The sequence below is a fragment of the Hirundo rustica genome, chromosome 5 (assembly GCF_015227805.2).
Source record: "Hirundo rustica isolate bHirRus1 chromosome 5, bHirRus1.pri.v3, whole genome shotgun sequence".
NCBI lineage: Eukaryota > Metazoa > Chordata > Aves > Passeriformes > Hirundinidae > Hirundo > Hirundo rustica.
This window is the reverse complement of record NC_053454.1, coordinates 72,769,857-72,793,515: the sequence shown is the minus strand read 5'-3', so window position 1 is coordinate 72,793,515 and position 23,659 is coordinate 72,769,857. Positions and strand designations below refer to the sequence as shown.

At 40.6% G+C, this 23,659-nt stretch overlaps 1 protein-coding gene across 8 annotated transcripts in view; it reads left to right on the top strand.

Annotated features, from left to right (window-relative positions):
- Positions 1-23,659, top strand: part of INPP4B (inositol polyphosphate-4-phosphatase type II B) — a 281,153-nt gene that overhangs the window by 207,391 nt on the left and 50,103 nt on the right. For all 8 annotated transcript variants that reach the window (XM_040063945.1, XM_040063946.2, XM_058420537.1 and 5 more), the window contains 4 exons: positions 573-681; positions 9,654-9,831; positions 13,876-14,088; positions 19,485-19,638. In XM_040063945.1, the coding sequence (XP_039919879.1) occupies positions 573-681; positions 9,654-9,831; positions 13,876-14,088; positions 19,485-19,638 (654 nt within the window). The remainder of the gene's footprint in view (positions 1-572; positions 682-9,653; positions 9,832-13,875; positions 14,089-19,484; positions 19,639-23,659) is intronic.

The window sequence follows — 23,659 nt, the reverse complement described above, 5'->3', positions numbered from 1 at the left end:
GTAGGGATTTTTTCTAGTCTGACTGACTTCTCTGGGAATGCAGTGAATTCATTGTCACTTGCAATCCTTAAATCAAGATTAGATGCCTAAACAAAGAGATGCCTTCACTCAAGCAAGAGACATAAGCTTGATGCAGGAATCATTAGCTGTAATTCTGTAGCCTCTATTATTCAGTCAGACTATTCCATCATAATGGTCTCTTTTGACTCTAAAATGATTGAATCTGTGCATCTCAACATGACTGCAAGTTAAATAATGAAAGGGGCAATAAAGTGAAATACACAACGGGCCAATTTACTTGGCAGCTTTGTAAACTGCAGAGCTGGAATATTGTTCTACACTGCGGCACATAATTTAGATGTAGCCATAAATCAGATGAAACTTTTAGAGTGTGCAGGTGGCTGTGTGGAAAGATTGATTAGCTCTTGGGCCTTCTTGGGACACGGATTATCAACTATTCCCTGGAAATGATACAGACTTGTCCCTATTCTTTGTAGAGTGGATGTCACGGTGTTGCCATGACTTGGGGATGGGAGCATTCAAATATCCGTGTTTCTCTGTTCCTATTCCAGATGCTCTCTATGATGTTATCACCGTGGGAGCCCCGGCAGCACATTTCCAAGGATTTAAGAACGGCGGTCTCCGGAAACTGCTGAGTAAATTTGAGGCAGAAAGACGAAAGTAAGTACTCCTTCCAGTAGCTGGGAAAATACTGCTAAGGTTGCATTAAAATGCTGTGAGCCCACTGAGTAACAAAACAGTCTATCCTGCTGCATGAATGGAAGATTAAAATCTAGTAGGATTGGACATTGCGTTCATAAAATATTTCCTTTATTTTCCCTGCTTTGCAGAAAATTGAAGCACGGTCTACTTTTAGTGTTAAGACTACTTTTGAATAAACACAGGAAATGACCCCAAGCTGTGCCAGGGGATGTTCAGGCTGGGCATCAGGAAGGATTTCTTCATGGAAAGGGCTGTTGCGCATAGGAACAGGCTTCCCAGGGAAGTGGTGGAGTCATCATCCCAGGAAGTGTTCAAGAAAAGGCAGGACTTGGCACTTGGTGCTCTGGTTGAGTTGAAAATGTTGGTTGTTCTCTCATAGGACTCGATGATCTTGGAGGTCTTTTGCAACCTTAATGATTCAAAATAGCGATTTTTTTCCTCTTATTTCAGGAGGCTGGAGGTATATCAGTGCTTGAATACCTGCTGTTCAGAATGAGGTATCTCTTTGGCAATTCTTGTGCTAAGAGCAGTGAACCTGTAGACGATTTTTAAATGCAGGAACTGCAGCTTAAGGTAGCAGTTTTATTTTTGACAGCCCTGGGTCTATGCTAAGAAGAAAGCATTTTTAGTTTACTGTGAAAAAAACAAACTTCTCTTTTTCTTCAGAAAGGCAAAATAAGACTAATCAAAAATAAAGGTTTCAGTTTACTGTGAAACTCTAATGCTTTGTTCACTGTCGAGCGTGCACAAAAGCGTTAGTTACATCTTTTCCTAACTAAGAGTTGGATGTGTTTGTGTTTGTTGCTATGGCTGTTAAGCTTTTCAAGCAGGCACAGCTGTCACCGGCAGCACCCGTGGCTGTGAGTGCTCAGTGCTTCAGCTGGTGGTGCTAACTGCGGTGTTACAGCATTCCAGGAAGGAAGTACTCTGATCTAAAGTGTCATGGCGGGCCACAGAAAATTAATTCCATTATATTCGATGCTCAAAAAAGTTTCATGGATAACATATCTTAAAGAATAAAAGGAAAATTATGCAAATCTGCTGTTGACTTCTAGGTTGAATAGGAGTTGGCATCAATATTAAAACCAAACAAAACCCAGCAGATCTAGTTGCTTTGAAAGCTGTGTTGTTGAGGGGGTCTTGCTTGCATTACGCAGTATGAAAACCCTGTCAAATCTTCAAAAATCTTTCATTTCTCTGACGGCCTCTGATGCCAAAACCTGCCAATGAAACATGTACGTCATTGATCATATAAGTCACATCAGTGAACTTTGTTTTAATATTCTGCTGTAGCAAACTGGAATAGACAGCCTTATCCCCATCATATGGAGGCCTACAAAGTACCTCTTTTCCACTGAGGAAAATGTCTAAAGACATTTCTGAAAGTAACTGCTCCTTTACTGTCTGATTAATGTAGTTGCAATAGTGGTTTGTGGGTTTTTATTATAATAATTTATTACTGAAGCCGCAAGGTGTAAATCATATAATAGACATAATCCTTTAAAGTCGTATGATAAAAAGAATGTTACAGTTCTCACAATGCTCAGCTTTCAGAAAAGGAACCATTTCTCACTAACTCAGTCCTGCAGCATCTCCATGCTGGCAGAGTGCTTCTTCCCAAAATGGAGGATAGCTGTGAGATAAATTATTCTGTGATTTCTCTTCATTGGAGAAAAGAGAAAGTGCCTTGCAGGGAAGAGAATGTCTAACTGGAAGAACACACGTTGCAGTATCTCTTAGGCATCACTAGACAATGCCCATGTTTCTCAGTTGCTGGTAATAGGGGAGAGAAGATGATGGGTGAGAGCTTTGTGGGATTCGATCAAGGCATTCCAGGCCTATTTCAAGAGCCTGCACATCACCTTACGCTTGCCCTGCTGCTTAGATTTTCCGGCATCCCTCAGAAAGACCTGTGTTTTGGCAGTTTTTAAGGACAGGGTACAAGAAGTTTACTCTGACAGTTGCCTGTGTGTTTCTGGGTTCTCCTGGAAAAGCAAAAGTCTGTCTTCAGGATGATAGAACTAGGGTAGCTGTGTTACTATCCTGTCACTCTTCCTAAAAAAAAAGAGCTGAGTCAGGTTAGCGAACTTAAGTTTGAGCACTGAAAACAGTACACTGCAGTTTTCAGCTAATCTCTTACCAGAGCTGGGGAAATTGTCCCTTGTGTATGAATTCCCACAAAGCAGAAAGAAGGAAGCCTCCAAAATTCATCTTTCCTGCTCTCTTTGAGGGCAGCTCAGAGAAAACTCCATGTTTTGGTTTTTCAGCTTCAAGAACTTTTGTGAGTTGAAAGACGGGAGTAAGCAAGCTCTCAATACAGTCTCACTTAATGAATATTCAGGAGGGATTCTGCTTTAAATAAATACATGAAAGGACCATTCTCAATCTTATCATGGAGAAATTTATTTCACTGGCAGCAAGAGTGTGATTTTGCACACACCTCTTTATTTCACTGCATAAAGAGGCTTTGAGGACGCATAGCGTCCCCAGGGGCACCTTTTGCAATTTAAATTTTCTGGTTTACAATGGGGGCAGATTTTATGAAGGTTTTGTTGAAGAAAGAAGTGATACCTTGAGATATCAGTTAGAATATAGAAAGAACAGAAAAAAAAAAATGCAGATTCAGCAGCCATTTCCTCTAGGCTAACTGAGCTGAAGACCTAGAGCAAGATGTGAGAAGAGATTAGTTCTCAGCCAATCCCGGTACCTTTCAAGATGTGACAGAATGCCTTGCATGTCTTTGACCTTCAGTCTGATTATTAGAACAGTTTATCAAAATATTTAGCAGTGTCAGCATATCGTGAAATATTTCTTGCTCAGTCTTAGACTTGTGGAATTAGCAGACAAGAGGAACTGTTATCTGGTAGCATTTGCGGTTGCCAGACAAAAACAAGACTGAGACATATGTTTTGTCAAAGTTTATCAAACAGAAGAATGTGAAAAATGTGTATCTGAAGGTAGTTCTGACATGTGTTCTATTATACAGAATATGCATCTTTTTTAGACACAAAGGGAAAGCCTTGTATAATGATATTTACAAAAACTGTAGTGTTTTTGCAATTCTTCTCTTGTTTATTACTAATAGGAAGGCCATAGTCAGTTTTTTAAAAAGGTGTATTTAAAAAAGTATGGTCTGAAATAAGAGCAGGAAAGGCTTTTCTTTTAGGTTAAAAATATAGAACTTTCTGGTATGTGATCTGAAGCCCGTTCCATTGCTTTATAACCCATTCACATACTATTCTTCATCTGTACCAAAAAGATAGATCAAAAGCGCTTCCACTGTAAACATCAGTCAAGTCTATGAGGCATGTCTCTAGTATGTCTGTCCCTTTAGTAGCAAGTTGTGAATTTCATAAGATGAGTAAAAAAAATTGTTACTTAAAAAATTTTTTTGATTAGGCATGATAGCATTTACATTAAAAGTAACTGAAATATTATGATTAAAGTATGGTAAATAATCACAGAATAGTAATTACTTTTGTATGATATACATTTATTTTAGAATGTTTTTCATTATTCTGCATTGCTGTGTTATTTTCATTTTTCCTTTCCTATTTCTGTATAAAAGTCAGGCGGTTGTTCAGATACAGTCTTTTTTGGCTTGATGGTATAGATTATTTCTTCTTCCGGCAAATGGAAGGGCTTATCTTCTCATCAGTCTAGATGGCACAGCAAATTATTGTTTTTAGAGCTCAGTTGTGCAGAAACATTTAGATCAGACATTCTCTAAGTTATACCCATATAATGCCTCACTGCTTGAAGTGTTCATAAATCACTTTCAAGATACACAAAGGACTTTTTTTTTCTTATTTAAAATCTGATTTAATCATCTCTGTTTTAACCAGAACCCATAGACTTAGGACTGCAAATTTTTTAATGCCCCAGCTCTAACCATGCGGGGGGAAGTTTCCCACAAGCTCTGTTAGGTGCTGTGAGTCACAGTAGTTTTCTACATAATTTCTGGCAAGCTGTTTGGAAATGATCCTGTTTTAAATTTGCAAAATGTGAAAACTGGAATGCTACTGCAAAGGATTTTCTGTTGGGTTTTTTTTTTTCCCCCAAAGCTAAAATAATTAATTCAGGTTTGAACGGTCTAAAAGGACTATTTCTGTTTGAGACCTAGATCTTTAGTAAAGAAATGAGGTGTGCTCCTTCAGTAATGTACCTGTTTGGTGACCAGAGATTTTATTAATGTTGCAGTATTCTGTGCTCCTGTTGCCTGAATCTTGTAGCCTTCAACCCATTTCCATTCTCTGAGGAATCAGAAATGCTACCATTTCACAGAAAGTCCCAGAGATGTTAAAATAATAAAGATTTGTGTTTGATCTAATTGTAACCTTTATTCTCCAAGGAAATGTCTGTCATACTCAACACTTTTCATATTATTCCTTGCTCACTTTACCCTATTTTTTGCATGTATGTGTGTGAGAAAAAGAGATTGGACTTCATGGAGTTAGGAATGAAGAAAAATACAGGAGCAGCAGGAAATGTTCTGTGCATACAACCTTAGCCATTTGCCTCAAGATAAGAATTTGTGGACATTTGATCATCATAGACAGGACTAATAGCATCATTCCGTTTTCCTCGCATTCAGAGTTGGAATTTCCAAGGTGACAAGGGAATCCTGAGGAAATAAAAAACCAGAGTAATTCAAAATTCCAGTTTCTTTCAAGCCAGTTTTCATAACCTCAGCTCTGATCATCTGGCTTAGTTTTATTTCCTGAGACTGTGAATTATCCAGAGTTTTTTCTTTAGCAATTTATTTTTGATTCTAAGTTTCCACTTTAGGCAGAATACACGTGATCCATAAGTAAGCCACTGAATCGGTATCTTCAGTAACGTCCACAAAATTTGAGTTCTCTAGGGGTGGACGCACTTGCTGTCTATGCTTTAACTGTATTCTTGATGCTAATGTCTGTGGGTTTGGCTGTGAAAAATGGGAGGTCAGATGTTCATTGTTGGAAGATTTTTAAGCCAGTCCCAGATGGTGACAATTTAACTCAGTGACAGAAATTATGCCGTTAACAGCGAGAGTGGAGTAACTCAGAGGTTCATTATAAATCAGGCATCTACCATATTGCAGTATTTGTTCTCAGGCAAAGACTTTGTTACTCTAGAATTAAAATGTAGCCAGATTAATATTTATTCAAATGTCTTGGTTTGAAAGAAAGGTTGTAGAAAGGTGGAAACCTCCCTTGGAATGGAAAATATGACCCCCTTCCCTCCAGGTTATTATAACTTTGAACTTAAGGGGCTTTCAGGCACAGGTATGGGAAAAGGAATAACAGCTCTTTCCTAGAATACGTGTGTGTATAACAAGTCAAACAAGCAGCAGCAGCCCCAGCGCAGCCTTCTCTGGCCGCGGGGCGCTTTCCCCTTGGGTGCAGTTCCGGGCACGGCCGCCAGGGGCGCTGTTGGCTCCCGGCCGGTCAGGGGGGGTGCGATGGTTCCCCCCCCCGCGCCTGCAGGGGGCGCTGTGGCGCCAGCTCGCCCTCACGCGCTCATGGCGGCTCGGGAGAGGAGAGGAGAGGGGAGCGGGGGCTTTCCTTTGCAAACCGCGGCATGGAGCCGCTCTCAGGCCCCTCCGGGTCGTGTCGTGGACTGCAGCAGGCTGGAGCAGCAGAGATGGGCACTCCCAGGGTGGTGAACAAAGTGCAGTGAAAGCTCTGAAGCCGTGCCAGGAGCGGCGGGGGTTGAGCGGACATGGGTTTCGAGTTAAAATTCAGCAAAAAAGCCCTGAAGCAGGGACAGAAAACAGCGCCTAGGCAGGGGATTGGTCCTTTGGATAGCTCACCAGCAGTGTCTGGTCCCAGGGTTGGGCCACCACACCGAGGGAATGGCCCGGCAGGGAGCTCCCAGCTCCCGGCGCAGCACACTCTGAGCTTGGGCTCCCAAGCAATCAGAGGAGCAAGCCGGCAAGCCCCAGTCACAGTGCTGAAGGAAAAATAAAGAGTCACAAACCATAGGGCAACAGGATATCCAGCCGGAGGCACTGTGCTGTTGTGGCAGCTGTGTCAGTCTTCCCACCAGAAGGAAGAGCAGCCCCTGGCCCCCAAGCCCCACAGGATCTCAGGCTGTCCCTCACCCGTCAGGACACTCCCAGAACCAGGGGGACAGTGACTGTTCCAGACACAAAGCAAAAACAAAACCAGAAGTGAATATGGGATATGAACCATCCCCAAGACATCAAATTACATAAGAAAGTCCTTACAGCAATTTTAAAACTGAAATGACTGCTGACAGTCATGTGTTCATAGTTAATGATGATGCCAATATATGGAAATGATCAAGTGTGGTTTTATACGCTTAGGGAAAGCTTTGAAGCTTAACCCAAAAGGCATTATTATACAGTTTTTCAAAAGGTATGAGTCATAATTTACATATCAGAGGTAGGTTTTCATTATGCTGCTGATATTTTGCACTGGACCTACCCCTGTTGCCTTTGCCCTAATGCAAAAGTTTCATCCATGCCTTAGGACATCTGTGAGAAGTTTCTCTGTAAGTTCTACTGGCAATAGCCTCTTCTAACTAATAGTACTTACATACCAGAGCTATACATAGGCTTTAAAAGCAGTTGTAGATGAGGGAACATCACTGACTTGTAAGTAGTCATGTCTTTTCCTGAAGGCCAAGGCCACAGAAAACCTCAGCTAGTCATAGATGCAACAGTGTGAAGACAGCAGTTAGAAGCTTTAAATGCTCCCAAAGGTGTTGGTTTTGAAAAACAATTACGTATTTTCCTAGAAGAATGGGGGAAGTTGCCCTCAAATTATGAGAGAAATTAAATATTTGAAGTCTAGGGTTCCAGTAATGTTTAAATTAGCTAAATAATGAAGTCTGGTGATACACATTGTTCTGAGGAGTTCACTAATTCCTTTACTTAAAAGCTATGATTTACTTTATTGCAATGAGACCTGCCCACACCTTTAGTGTCCCTCTCGCCTCTTTCTTACAGCAGTGTCTGTAGCTTTTCTGCTGAAATATTCAGTGGAGCTTAGAGCTGTGGGAGATCAGTGAAAATGCTCTGGGATTTAAAGAGTGAGGGAAATCCCAGAAAGGAGTATGTGCATGGTGGGCTTGATAACAGTATTAGCCAGATTCAGCCTGCCAAAGACTGCTAGATAAAGGGAGGGAGAAGCCTGATGGGGAATTAGAGAAATATCAAGACTTTTAGGACTATGTCTTCACTGCAATTAACACAAAGTATAACTCTTTGTCCCTGCCCTGTTTACTGAGCCTGGTGGTTGAGTGTTCCAGTGAGTGTAGTGCTAGGTCTGCCTCTGGAAGTCCATCTTACTAACAGTTCTCCTCGAAGGGAGAACTGTGGCAGTTTCCTCATTCCTCACAGGGACAGAGATTGTTTGTTTGTTTGTTTATATGATTCATTCTGCTGAAATACTCAGAATTATGAGTTCTAGTAGACACGTAGCATAGTAGCTCACATAAATTGGAGATGCACTGTAATTCAGATGTGGCTGGTAGCGTGGCTGAGCTTTGCTCACTTAGTTGCCATTCATCCTGACAAAGAATTGCATCTAGGAATGAAGACATTGCTGAAAGACAGGAAAATGGAATGGGCATTGGGGAATTTGGGACTGTAGCTCTGCAAAACGTGTAAGAAAGAGCCTCAATTTTAAGACTGCTTGAAGCTATTCTTATTTGCCAAAATCGTAGAAAATGCTGAAATGGAAGGGACCCATCAAAATTTAATTTCTAATTTGTAGAAAGCTAATGAGAAGGAACTGGAAGCCACTCAATAGAAGACACAAAGGGGAAGTGGGGGAGTGAAGAGATCTGGAAAAAGACTGAAATGAAACACAATGCATGAAGTTCAGAGGATTGAACAAGTGTCAATATTTGGGTCTTGGTATGCCAAATTAAGAAAGAAATCAGTGGTGAAAGGGTTGAAGGGGCTGAAGTACTTGTGATGAATAGACACGAGGGGAGAAGGGCAATGCAAACAGAACCAGCCGGGAGTAGTATGTACATTCCTCTGGCATTGGTGATGTGCCAGGAGGCACTTGGTTTCTTTTTGTTTCCTGTGTTAATCTGAAGCTGCAGAAGATTTTGGTTAGTTTCTCTGAAAGACCGAAGCAGGGCTTTGTAAAAGGAAGAGTTTGGTACAAGAGGTTCGGGTGAGGAGCCGTGCGCTACAGGCAAGAGCCGGTGGGTGTGTGCGTGCTGTCTGAAATGGTGTCTGGGAACACTGGTGTAAGAGGATATTGCACTGTTAGTAAGGGGGAAGAGGAAAGAGGGATAGGAGAAGAAGTCCTGCAAAAGAATTGCAGTAGTTTGAACAATTGGAAGTAGGAAGTTTGCAGTGTGCATTTGTGTGATTTTGAAGTCATTAACTCCCACCCCCCATTGCTGTGTCTCTTCTTGCAAATCAGGCACCTGTTTTTATTGGAGATAACTCTGTTTTTCATCACTTCCTGGACATCACTCAGGCTAATCAAAACACTGTGTGGGCCACTGATCAATTAGACACTAATGGCCCCTTTTGAAAGACTTAGTGAGGTAGTTAGTACTCTGTTGGGGAGTTCAGCTGGAAAAATAGGGAGCCTTATGCTCTTTGGTATTCTTACCTGACTTTGTTAAAAATATTTTCTGTCCCTAGAATTACAGTGTTTAAAAGAAACACATAAAAATATGGGGTAGGGGGTTCTGTTCAGATCAGTCACTCAAAGGAAATTTGTACTGTACTGCTTGGAGCGTGTGGTGGTGGGCAGTCTGTTTTACGCTACTGTTCAAGGAAAGGTTTGTTTTTACCCTTAAAGGCAGGAGCTTTGCAGTGGTATCTGTGAAATTCAGGCATCTGGCTTTTTTTTTTATTATTATTTGCAAAAGCAGTGGTAAGATTTTTAGCACTGTAAACATTGCTATGAATGGCAGAAATGAATTTGACATTATGTGACTCTCTGTTTTCGCAGTACTGGATACCAGTGCATTTACTATTCACCTGAAAATACAGCCAAGGCAAAGGAAGTTCTCAGCACCATCAATCACCTGCAACCTCTCATATCAAGCCATGCAGACCTGCTGCTTAGTTCTGCAAGCCAACGTTCTCCAGACAGCTTGAAGAATTCTTTAAAGATGCTTTCAGAAAAAGTAAGATTCGAATCCTCACTGCAATGGAAAATGGAATAACTGAGTCCCTCTAACTGCTGGGAGGGAAGGGGGGTTTCTGCATAAATTGACTTTCACAGCACCAGGAAATGTTAAATAAACTCAGCTAAAATAAGCATCAAAATGTTGTTATTAGAAAAAATAATGTTATTTAGCATTTCTGTAGGCTTTCCATATAGAAAAGTAATGAAATCTGTAAAGATTGCCTTTATTTTAAAGTAAAATTAATTTAATTTCATTTATCTTTTTTATCCTCTAGTGGCCACATACTGGATTTTATCAAAATACCAAAATTTATAAATAATTTTATAGTATGAAAAAATCATTATTTTTATTCTCTTTCTGTTCTGTTTCAAGCTACTGCTTATGGCAGGTAGTTCAAGCCGGGTTTGTGTATAAGGTTTGGAATAACAGCATGATCAGAAACGGTGATGCAGCCTGGAAGGAGAAGCTGGGAAGTTGGCTCCAGGAGATCTCAAATTTTAATTCTCTTTCTCCTACTCTATCCATCTGTAGCTGTAGGCCCTTCCTCATCTTGGTTCCATTAGTTCTAATTAGGGAAGATAATGTTTCCCACCCATCTCTCAGACTGATAACGGAGATTAGCTGCAGCCTGTGGTACTCTCCAGCGTACGTTACCCTATAAAAAGATGAAGCACTACATACAGCTACGACCTGAGAGGTTGGGAAGCTTTTCCCATGGCTCCGTGGGCCAATCCTTCAGTACCAGTGATGATCCCAGTGTGGCTCAATAACCCCGTCAATAACCATTTCAATGAATCTTCAGCTATTGGGAAATGACAGCCCTTGTGGTCTGTTGAGCACCATTATCCCAGCAGTTCCCCGTTCAATGGGAGAGTTTCAACTCTGAATATTGAGCTTGGCCACCTGCTGGGAAGGCGCTGTAGAGGAGCCATGGGGGAGAGAAACAGTGCTCTCAGATTGCAGATGTGTAAATGTGACTATGAGCACACTGGAGTCACTGTGGGTGGCAGGGATAATGGAAAAAAAAGCAGAATTCTACCTGGAAACGAAACAGAGGAATTAAGGGAGGGGGGTTGTAGCAATTATAGTGTACCTTTGCATGTAGGAGGGCGTTTTTAGCTGTGCGTAGAGCAAGTGGAGCTGCTCTGTTAGTGGTTAGTTCAAAGGAATCTGTATGCACAGGTAAAGCAAATCAAAGAAGTGTTTGTTCTGAAGATCCAAAGTGTGGTTGCTAAGGAGTACGTGTTTGCTCTGGCCATTTGCCTCTGGGCAGGAGCAGGGGATGATTTCAGACAGGCTGCAGGCAGCCGTGGTACTAAAGCGCTGCTTGAACCACGGCCTGCTGGAGACTGGCTGTAGAAAATGGCCAAAAAAGACAATTCATTCAGTTTGAAAGAGTCAGAGATGTTTTAGGTTTAGAGCTGGTGACTTAGCTGTGTATGCTCATAGCAACTTTTCAGGGCCAGGATTATTGCTGTTAGTACATGAGCTCAGCTTCCCAGAAGAAGGAGTCTCACATGGTGTTCTCTGTAGATGTCTGTCTAGCCTCCATTCTTTTTGGAGGAGATGAATCCAGTTGTCTGAACAACTGCAGCAGGAGCGGTTCAATACCTGCTTCCCTGTCTATTACCAAATTTACTCTTAGGAAGAGATGGATAATGGAGAAATAGGGTGGATTGCTGAGGAAGCAAGTGTGCTGCAACAGCTGCTTGTGAAGAGGGGAAGAGAGATGGGGAGGAAAGACCAAGAAACAACTGCAAGGAAGGGAAATACCCTTTCAAAGCCCTAAACTCCGTGCACCCACACAATACTGAAACTAGATCCCTCTCAGTTAATTCAAAGCCTTATACTGATGTCTTAAAATAATCTGTCTGCATAATCTGGTACAGTACTGGCAAACCAAGACTGTCAGAGTGTTCCTGCTTATATTTAAGAGAGAGTAGCACATGCTCTGCTGAATATAATTACGTGATACCTGCTTGTATTCCTGAAGCATATGTAGTGCTTCTGCTATTTCATCTTTCCTATACTTTTTATACGTAAAAAATAAATGCTCTTATGTTTTAACTTGAGAGAAATTTAGAAATTAAGCAGCCGTTTGAAGAAGTCATAAAAAATATTTGCCTGGTAGTTAAATTCCACAAGTTTGTAAAAAACATTTCCCTTGATATATATGATAATTCTTTCCACAATTATTAGGTAGCAGAGAGTAAATCTCAGGTATCAATAACATGAATTACATTAAAGTGTTCATGTTGGAAATGGAAGGACGGGCTGCATGGATTGAGAGTGGAAAATTAAATCAAATAATTCCACTTCTTAAATGGAGCTTATTTTCTCATATTAAGCATAGTTTTACTTCTCCATATATAATTTGCAATTTACTGTAGTGTTTTCCTGAGACTAACCTTTTATCATCTCTTTTTGTTAATTGATTAAGGAAGCCTTTAGCTGTCGACAAGTGTATCAGCATTTGCAGCTTGCAGAAGGCTTGATAAATTCATTTTCCAGCTATGCCTATCTTTGTTTGCAGAAATACTCTTCAGTAGAGTATCCAAAAGAATTTGCAAAGTTTTCATTTCTTTGTATAGACTGGTTTTGTGATTTCAATGCAATCATAAATAGTGATGTTCTGCAAATTTAGCTGTACTGAGCTGTTAGAAAATGAGGTTAAAATGTGGACTGCTGTTAAACCAATGGGATCCCTGAATGGAATTTAATTACAGAATCATTTTAGTTTCTGCATAAAAATAAATGGAGTCTCACTTCTGTACTGATTTTCTTTTAAAAATTAATTTTCCTTATAAAATATTTCTATTCAATTATATTACTTAAACTTTTCAGATCATTACCTAATGCACATTGCAGTCACAGTGGACATTTTTACATCAAGTTCTCCGATACTCACAGCTCTCTGAAATTTAAAGATTTTTGAGTCTGCCTTGCCTGATCCAGAGACCTGAAATGATCTCAAACAGACATGGTGGGGAAGATAGGTGTGAAACCTTGGCAAAACCATGATATTGCTGTTTTTAAGGATAGACTAGTAGTGGAGTTTCAGCTCTCTTGATATGGAACTATAGAATCTTGAAGAAGAGCTTTGCTGTTACCACAGAACCCCTCAGATCTCATTTTGCAATGGTAAAGCAATGAATGGTAGGGTTTGATCGCACCATTCCCCAAAGATTAATTCATTCTCCAAGCTTGCACCGTCTGGAGGTTGGAAATGTAGAATACTGAAATTGTCCTGCAGAGCAATGCAGGACTCCAAGGAGACGGCCCTGAGGAGCTACAAATAAGAAAACTCTTTAAAAACACCCTTTCCCTCAGGCACCAAGTTGGTAAGGAAGAGAAGGAATGGCCTGGTAAAATTGCCGGGAGATGACTAGTGTTGCCAAGTCTAAAGAATCCCAAATTAGGTCTGATTTTGGTTTAAAAAATGAATAATTTATCTTAGATCTGCTTGAGGATCTTATTTTTAGAACTGTAGAGATTTATTTGCAGTAAAAGTTTTCAGCCGTTCCACACGCAACCATTCAGAAAATATTTTTTTCCTGCACATAATGAAAATGGGAAAAAGCAGAAACTTCTCATTGAAGTACCTAACACAGCAGCTATTTCAGCAATGTAGAGTGGTGGGTTTTATGTAGGGAGGCGATTAAACTGGTTAATCGTGTTTTATCCAACACTTACTCAGAAATTATTGTGCTATGGTTGGTTACTCTTGGAACTGGTTCTTGCTGAGGCTTGCCTCATCAAGGTGAAATTTGGAATTCAAGTAAAATGTGAGAAGAAGATAATCTCTATGATAGATAACGTACTCTTGTGTTAATGCTTAGATCACTGGGGTTGTAGAATGCGATGATATCCCTAAAATCCTTGAAATGTTCCTCATTATTCGTTGGCCCACTTTGTTTTCTGCTTCCCAGGCAGGCCCGAAACAAATAGCCACTCTGCCTAAGGGCAATTCAGCGTTATAAACCTTTGCTGCAGCACTGCATTCTTTTTTCTAACCTTTTCCTTCATTTGGTTTTTCCCTAGACTGAGTTATTTGTGCACTCATTCAAGGACCAGCTGGTCAGAAGTGCCCTTTTAGCACTGTACACAGCCCGACCTGGCTGTGTCCTCAAGAAACCAGCTGTGCCTAGAAACAGCTCAGAAGAAGGGGCTGATGCAGAGCACCAGGACCATCCTTCTCAGATGAAAAGGCAGGACTCTATACCCCATCATTCTGAGTACGATGAGGAGGAGTGGGTAAGTAAAGCCAGAAACCCTCGGCCAGCGTTGGTGCGAAACCCTATGAACCAGCAGAAACAAGCTCAAGCCCTGAGTGTCCTTGTCACGTGTCATGGCAGGGGGGAATGGGGTGCCAGACTGTCAGGTCGTGGTTTTCAGATGCATCACAGGTTTTGAAGCTAAATTTGAAGCATTTTCCTAGGTAAAGTGTGCTGCTCTGAGGCTGCCTGGTTGTGCAGATAGCAGTGAAGATGATGAGTGTCTTCTTGCCCAGACAGAAAAATAGTCTTTCTTTGTTCTTCCTTGGGTTGCTTTTGCTGCTTGGGCAGATTTGAGGACTGGAACAGCATGTGCTGTTCAGAGGGAAAAGTTCTTTTCTTCCCCACCCCCTGCCAACACCAGCCCTCAGGCTGTAATCATTTTAAATGCACATGAATTAACCCTCAGCAAAACGGAGCCCTTTGCCTTAGACTCTGTTCTTAGGGGGTATCTGAGGTTGTGTAGAAGAATCAAACATAACTTTTAGATTTTAACATTCCTAGAATATCTTTCGAAGATATGTATTATTTATGTGGCTGAGATTTTATAAATCAATTATTTTGGTAGATGTCTTCATAATAGATCTGTCACTTTGTTACATACGTACTCATGCTATTTTTATTCAGTCCAGGCTCATACTTTGAGTTCATCACTGTATTCTCATAAACATAAAGGATGCCAGCATATTCATCTCTGTTGTAAATAATTAATAACTTGTGTGAGCTACGGTATTGCACCTGAACTGTAATTTTTACCCACACCAAAACTAAAGGAAGAAGAATGTATTTCTTCTAGACAAAAGGCAATTATTTTCCAGCCCCATGCATTAAGTAGTTATGGGATTTAAAAAATAAATAACTCATTCTTTTATTTGTCTTCCGGTTTTAGAGCCTTTAATACACTTTTTCTTGTTTTCTCAACAACCTGAGGGGCTGGCATTGTGGTTCTTCCCTTGAACTAAAGCCAAAATGTTTGTTTTCAGCTGTTGAAACATTCAGAAATGTAAATAACACAATAGTTTTCATAAAAGTGAGAAATTTTTCACTGGAAAAAGTGGCACTTTTTGGAAGCTGTATTTTAATTTAGTACTGCAATTTAGCTTCTCTGAAGAGAAGATAGCTTTACTGTAGTTCGTTACTGATAAAAAAAAAACCCTGCCATGTGCTTGGTCCACACCTATTAAATTGCATAAGTGGCTAGTTTTAAACGGTATTTTTTTTTCTGCTGAATTAGTAAGATTATTTTGGTTCAAAATTAAGTGTATCTTTTACTCTTTTCTGAGTTAAACTGAGTCAGAGTTGCTGTCAGACTTGAGACAGTATAAATCCTGGAGGAATTCTGTGATTTTTTTTCTGAATTTGAACGATTAGACTTTGGATAGATTTCAGTTCTTTCTGTCCGCAGAGGTGATAAATAATGTGAGTTTTAGTAATCGAATTGTCATTAGCATGATGGAAAGAGAAAGAATAAATGCATGTAAAATTCGAAAAAGTATTTAATCTACTGTGAAACTCAGCTATAAAGGACAAAACTTTGAGGTACGCTGCTTTGCATGCACAATGCTCTATCTTCCTTTGCTGTTGTGGGGATTTTTCTCACTATTATCAAGCACCAGTGTTAACATTTTGCAATTGGAATTTTGGTTTTGCTTGAAATCCTAAATCCTTGAACAGCTCTTGAAGTTGACCCTGTTGCACCCACTTCACATGACTGTGTTACCTTACGCCCATCACGGAATTCTGAGGACTCGTCCCAGAGTCACTGGCAGCAGTATGGATTGAGCTGTTTGTATTGGTGCACTGTGCACAGGCAGCAGAAAAGCATCACTGCCGAAGGAAAAATATTTGACTTGAGAGTTTTACATTGCCTCTGGGTAGATTTTCTCTTCTCCTCTCACCAGCTGCTCCTGCTGGCCTAGAACCCCCCTGCAGGAAGGCACAAAGCAAGTTTTCATGTATAATACAAGAAAAGGTGGGCACACTGCCACTTGGAGCTGACTCTGCCCTGCACTTCTGGCCGGTTAATGGGGCTGGAGCTACAAAGAGCAGATAAAATGGCATTTCCAGTAAGCTCTGTACAGATGCTGATGTGGTCCTCAGACGTGGGGCTGAAAGAGTGATGTGTGTGCGATCCATTCCATTCCCTGTGCCACGGCACAAGGGGGGGTTAATCGTGCACATTACTTAAGATATCTCCTTTGTCTCTGAGCAGAGCTCAAAAGGACCTTAAGGAAATATCTGAATATCCACTCACATCTGAATATCCACTCACACAAAGGTAACACAGCATCCTCAGAGCTCTGGGAAGTGCAGATGCTGTGTCATACCCGGCACAAGTAAAGCACACAACTGCAGCGGTGTGTATGGAGGGACCTGAAATGACTGAGGAGCTCTGTGGTGGATTCAGAAAGGCTGAGAATCCTTTAAAAACACAGAGACAGCCTCTGGGACTTCCCTGGCTGGCAGTGTTTAGAAGGAAGAAGGTGCAGTGACAGAAAAGAGTATCCATTCCAGCTCTCTGAAATGAGGAAGCTGTCCTATTTTTTAATGATACTTTCAGATCAGATGGAAATTAATTACATTTTTTTCAGTTGGGTGAATGAAAGAGGATTATTTTATAGGTTGATTTTGAATTGTCCTAGGAGAAGTGCCCAGCTTTCACTGATGCCAAGGCCTAGCTTTCCATGGAGATCTTTCAGTGTGCATGTCCGCTTGCCAGCGCCACGGCAGAGGTGACAGTAGAAATGTGACTATGGTCATTTTTAACTAGCAGCAGCCAGCTACATGAGCCAGGGGTCCATGACATTCCAGAGGGCTCCTGAAGTTTGGAAGAAGTAGAAGATGTAAGAAGTGTGGCACTGCCTTGTCTCAGTGAGGTCGAGCTCTATTACAGATTTCCACCTCCCCTGGCACTGCCTGGACTTTTGTACCTAAAGAAGCAGCAGTGAGAGGGAGACAGAGATCTTGTTTCTCTCATTCGTTCATACCACAAGCTTACCATCCATGTTGCTCCAGCAACTAGTGGGAAGCCTGTGATCAGGGAAAAGTATCCTGCTTAGGAAACTAGTGTCTTGGTATTCCAGTGCATCACAAAATATTTCTCCCGATCCTTCACTAGACACAGAGGGTTTATAAGAATGCTTACTTAAGAGGCTGCGTGGACTGTGTCCTTTAACCTGGCACACGCTGTAAAGTGATCACTTGTGAGATTGTTCTTGGGCAAATTAAAAATAGACTGCTTAAGGATATGAAAGGTGGATAGAAAGTGTGCTAGGCTACAGGAAAATATTCTGGTAATAGTAAAGGATGAAAATATGAAGTGGATTAATTTCTTCTCATGGAGAATCACAGGAAGCCACTTGATTTTCACTGATTGGAAACAGCATTTTTATTTGAAAATGGTTCCTGCCAAAGTGCAGAATTTCAACAGCCTTCTTAGAAAAATGTGGCTGCCTTTGGTGCAGACAGAATAACATCTCAATGAATGATAGATACCTTTACTTTGTCTATCTGCCCACAATCCCAGGAACCTCCCATGCGAAAAGGAGGTGTGAGACAGGCCCTTGCTCCCTCTCAGTTGCTTTTGTGTAAAAAAGCCAGACACATGATAGTAAGAGTCAGCTTGCTGTCAACAGATGTTTATGAATTTTGCTTCTAAACCCCCAGGGAACGTTTGTGTGAATATTGCATAGGCATCAGCTCAATGCTGGGTTAATAGTTGGTTTGAAGAGAGAAAAGTGCTCTTTCCAAAGTGAAACAAGGGCTCATATTTGTGCATATTGCTTGTGCAATAACTCCAGATGCTCATTAAGAGCTTAATGCTTTTTGTGTGGGGACTAAACTCCCCAAGCAGACAGAGGAAAGGGAAATTACATTGCTGCAGCCTGGCTGAGCAACTTGAGTTCATGTTCCTCAGCAACTTCAGTGACTGGAAGCTCTGAAGCTCCCTGATACTCTCTGGTAAAACTTGCTCATACTTGGGGCCAGAATTTTTAATATTTGCAGTATTTCACTGTTCTTCATGGATGCCTTCTCCCCAAGATTTTACTTGTGGGTGGTAAAAATCAGTAGTTTCACACATATTCCAAATGTTTGTTCAGGATTGCTTGAGGTGCATACAGGAGGAAACAGGGAAAGACCGGATCCCTCTGCTCAGGATAAGTGCTCAAATGTGGCATTATAGTTGAAAAGTACTGTTAGATTTAAATGTTTGCCTTAATAGTAGTCCTAGATTGGCCTTCACTCAAAATCCAAGTGTTGCCATTTATATGGAACTGTGGTATTTCTCTTGAGTTTTCAGCTTTCTTCAACCTTCTCTCTTGTTATTTTTGCAACTTCGTTTTTGTGCATGAGGACCTGACATATACCTAAGCTTCTGGCACTGTAAAGTACAAAGCAAAGTAGTGATATTATCTTCCCATTTTAACCTCAAGCAAACTGTGGTTGCTCTGCATTGTTTTCAGAATGACTCAGCATTGAAACATGCACATGGGGGGGAAGGGGGTGGTTTTTGTGGGTTTGTTGTGGTCTGGTTTTAGTCTGATTGCGTGTCTTGTGCACAGCCTCATTTCTTGTATGGCTTGGTATTTTCGTTCTTATTCAGTGCTGCAAAAGTAAGTGCAAGAGCTTGGATCTCTGCAGCATCCAGCACCTGAAGGAGCCTCCCAATATCTCTGTTCCATAACAGCTCTTTCTTATGCTCCATGTTATTTCTTTTGTTCTCTGCTCATACAGAATTTCTTCTACCACTCTATTACTTCTGTAATTCTTTTATTTATTGTAAACTCATATAAGTGTGGTGGTTACAGTTCATGTGAGAGGTGAGGAATGGAACTGAAATAGTGTTACCTAATAAACATGCCACGACAGCAAGTTTCTCATTCTAGTCCTTGAATTTAACATTTGCTTCAGCAGAGTAACTGATGTGATAAAATACAGGACGTGTTAAATTTCCAAAAAGGAGTAGTTAAGTGCCATGACAAAACTGGCAGTCCCACACAAGGTTTGATTTGGCAAGGCTTTGAGTGTGTCTACACTCTTAAGGTATCATTTAAATAGACAAACTGCTCAGTTCCTTGCTGAAAACTTTGTCTGCATTTTCATGTCAGCTTTGAAGCACGTGTTCTCCAGTGTCTAAAGCCATAAGAGTTTGGGTTCATTTGTACTGCAAGAAAAATCTCCATGGAAACGGCTCAGGTTGGTGATAGGCTGAAGGACGAAAGAATCAGTCATATGCTGGCATCTAATATTCCCAGTAATTTGCATTTTTGGCTTGACTTTAAGGGGGTTAATAAGTTACTATTTTCTTTTCTTCTTTTTTTTTTTTTTTTTTTTTTCCCCTTTGGTAACACGCAGTGATAATTCTGCTCTTTCCAGGACAGGGTGTGGGCCAATGTGGCAAAGAGTTTGAACTGCCTTATTGCCATGGTGGACAGACTGCTTGAAAAAGACAACAAAGACAACACCAGCAGCATTAAAGAGGGTGAGGAGGAGCCTTCGGCAGCAGACTGCAAGGTGTTGCACACAGGTGGTAAGCAACGCCCCCCTAATATATTTTTTTTAATCATTGACAAGAGTAAATAAAAATTTAAAAAGCTACAGAAAAGTCATCTGGAGAAGATTCCATAGTATCTTTGAGGAGAGTGCTAATAGCAAGGTTTTGCACGCTTGTGGGGTGGTTTTTTATCAAATTTATTGTGCGTTTGCCATGCTCAGTTGTTTGTGCTAGACTGTAAACCTTTTGAAACCTTTTCTTTGTGAAGGCTGATATAATTTAATTTACTTTAGATTTTACTTGCACGTAGTATTTTGAGGAAAAAAAAAATTGGACTGTCTTAACCCCATACAAAACTTGTAAGGAAAGGTGAACATTCTGCGTCAGTGTCATTCGCCTGCAAACCCTTCCTCTTTTCTGAAGTGATATACTGATTTTTATTTTCTAATTGGATAAAACTTATGTTTGCCTGTCCTTGTCAGGAATTCTTCTGATCTTCTCCTATGACTTTTTCATGTTTGCGTTCTCGATTCATAGATTAGGTCTGCTTAATGAGTCTGATGAAACTTTCTAGTCTGAAAGTGTGTTGCAACAAATGAAACAGACCCTTAGTGATAGTGGTGGTAGTCCTAATGCAAGGAAATCGGAGCCAACCTTTGTGACACTCTTCAGCTAAATAAAACAACTCCCTGCACTAAACAACAAACCAATACAACTACTTTATTTCAAACTTTGTGTAGTTTTTAATTTATTTTTTTTTTCATTGTGCATTTTATCCTGTATCTTCCCTTACATGTTCTCCACGGAGTTTAACGACATCATTTTATATCAAGAGTTTTAAAGTTATCAGTACTCACTTGTAATTTCTTTCTTACATAACAAGAATTAAAATGACTTTTTTAGCTGTATGTTATTTGTGTAGTGCTGATGAGTTCTGTGACATTCTGGTTGTAGTATAGATTTTTTTAATGCAGCTGTAACATCTGCATTTTTACCAGTATCAGAAGTTTGTGCTGGAATCTTGAATCTTTGTTTTCAGTGCCAGATGTGCTGGACTTGATTTTGTATGAATAGCCCAGAGAGCAGCTTATTCCTTGTCTGTTTGGCTCTCTAAGTTTCTACCAGGCACGTTACGTTAGAGAGGTAGATGATACCATCTCTGTTCTCTGGTGAAGGTGGAAAATAGCAACACAGCTTCTTTCCTGCCTTTGTCAGAGAAGGTACAAATATTTAACAGCCAGGCAGGTGTACTTTTGAACTTGGAAGAATCCTTAGATGGTGAACCCAAGCGTATTCATTGTGATTGGAAGAGAAAAACTGAATAATGGTCTAACTCCCTTCTCTTCCCTGTGGTGCTGACAAGCTTTCCTGCTATTGTTAGGAGTCCAGTGTGTCTTGTAGAAATGTTTTGTATGTAAAGTGGTGGTAGTACACTTTCACCCACCCCAAGTGGCTGCAGTGCATTTGTGTGTGTATGCATAGATATACACGTCGTGGGGATTGTCTGTATTTCATAGTTATGGAACAAAAGTTCAGATTTCCAGACCTCCTTCCTCTACCTGAAAGGAAAGGTATGATTTGGGATAATTATTTTGGAATGCTTTCTGACATGCCTAGTTCATGCCAACGTGAACTTTTAGATAATTTCCTTCACTCTCTTCAACCCCCTGAACATGTCCTTTGCTATATGCCAAGATATGGATTTAACCAGTCCATTTGAGTCTTTAATTCTCATAGCTGTGTGCTCATAGGTGTGCTCGTAGCTTTGATTCAGGCTCACCCTCTACACAGGCAAATGGAATATTGGTTAGAGCTTTTAGGTCACAGCCAGAAAAAAAAAAAAGGGAAGTTACATCATTTTAAGTACTACAATAAACAGCCATCAAGTAGAATAAAAGGTAGCTCTTGCTAAGCAGTAATGAGAACTGTAATGTTTAGAAAATTATAGATGAGTTTCATCCAGCTGAGAAGTTGTCTTCTGGAGCTGGTGTGCCAAGGACACAAAAAATATCCATCTGCTATGGCGCTGGAAGAAATTCTTCCTTTTTCCTTCCTTTCAGAGCCATCGCTGTTTCTCTTGAATCAGTACAGGTGTCCTTCAGAGAGAGCGGTCAGTGCTTTTGTTGAGCTGTCCTGAGAGTTCTGTAACGCTCTGTCACATGAGAACTGCAGAGGTTTGTGGGGCGTACCGCTGTATTTCCATGTTCTCTTTGAGTAAGACGTGGTTTTTGGAATGCCTTGGATAGTTTTGGACTTTCAAGGTCATATAGAAATGCAGTTGTTTTAAAACTGCTTTCTTTGATAGGACTAACTTTAAAGGTGGGGCTTTCTGAAGAGCTGTCCAGGTGTGCCAAAGTTGGTTCCCTAATGATTTTCAACATTTTGGGCCCAGAATTTTTCATGCTTGACTTCTCTATGAGAGTGTGGGTTTAGATGTTTGTTTTTCTCTGCATATCTCTCTCTGAAATTTAAAATGAAACCCTAAGGGTGCGCTGTGAAGCACCCATAGAGATGTTAAGATTCCAAGTTTACAGTTATAAATTTGGCCTTAATTCTGCTTCATTTTACACCAGGAGCCTGGTTGTGAGTTCACAGCATTTTCCTAGATACAAAATCACATTGTGTGTACACCCATAGATACATTTCTAAAATTACAGACTTCTGTGCTGCTTACAATTCACAAACATGACATACAGGAAAAGCTTGCCACATCTTGTTATTATATATTATACATCATTTGAGCATCATGTGTTTCATTAATGCTGCAAATGTATGGGCACAGATTGATCTTTGAGTCTGAAACTGCTTTAGCGCTGCAGTTAATCCTCAGAGAAATTGGGCTGCTTTTGTAAGAAAAAAAAGAATGCAGCGTTTTGAACAAAATATTGACAAATATGCCTTAAAGCATGGGATGAAATTTTTGCTTATTTAGTTAACCTGACTGGTTTTTTGGTCACATATAGCAATGAAAAACCTTTCAAAGAATGCATACGTGTTCATTTTAGATGACAGAAAATGTTACGACAATAATTTGATGCAAAGCATCTTCATATAAATATAGATGTTGTTGTAAGATAAATTCAGTTTCCTAAAGTAGGTTTATATTTGCAGTCTCAGTGTTGACATTGTGCAATCTTATTATATTTTTTTCCCAAGCATGTTTATATTTATTGTTTGGAATCTTTGTAATTGGAAATATTGGATCACTTTTTTTTTTTTCCTGTACTCTGCCTTTCAGTGTGAATTATACCTTCCTTATCCTTAACTTTTCATGCAGTCTGACCTTTGAGTGTATTCTAAAGACTGAATTTGAGTTACAGTTACCAAGGTAACATGCTATGGTTTCATCAGTTGCAGGATTATGAATCCTCTACAGGATAAATCAGGAAGAGTAGAAGGATTTTTAAGGAGAGGGGGTTTTGTTGTTGTTGTTCTTTTAACTCCAGTCTAGTTTGCCTTGGAGAAATGTGTGACACCATTAAATTCTTTTTATTTTTGCCTTTTCATTTTCCGTGAGAGTTGGAATGTGAAAGCCTGTCCTGCAGCATTAGAGCTGCCAGTGAGGCACAGCAGTTTGCTCCTTTGCTTACACGGCCCCTGACAGATCTCCGTGTTTGGCTGCTGGAAGCGGCTGTTGTTTCCATCTGCTCCTTGTACCATCCCATCCCGTCCCATCCCATCCCATCCTGTCAGGGCTCCCACCCAGCTCTTCCTCTGCTGGCTCTGGGTGGCAGCTCCCTCATTTCAGGCACACAGGATCCACCACATTATCACCAACAATCCGAATTGCCGGTGGGAGTACGCCTGGATTTGCCTTGAAGTGAGCCAAGGAATTGTGAGCTCTGTAGGTTGGCTGCTGCTAACCTTCAGCTCATACCCACATTGCTACAGAGGGTGGGTTCATTTTTCTTGTATTATCTGATACCTGTTGGGGGCTGTATAAGCAAAATTTCTGACTTTCAGTGCACTGGGGATGGGCACTGCATCCTTTCAATGCATCCCTTCCAATGCAGTGCTGGTAGCAGTGGGAAATAAAGCTGGGTTTATTTGCATCCTC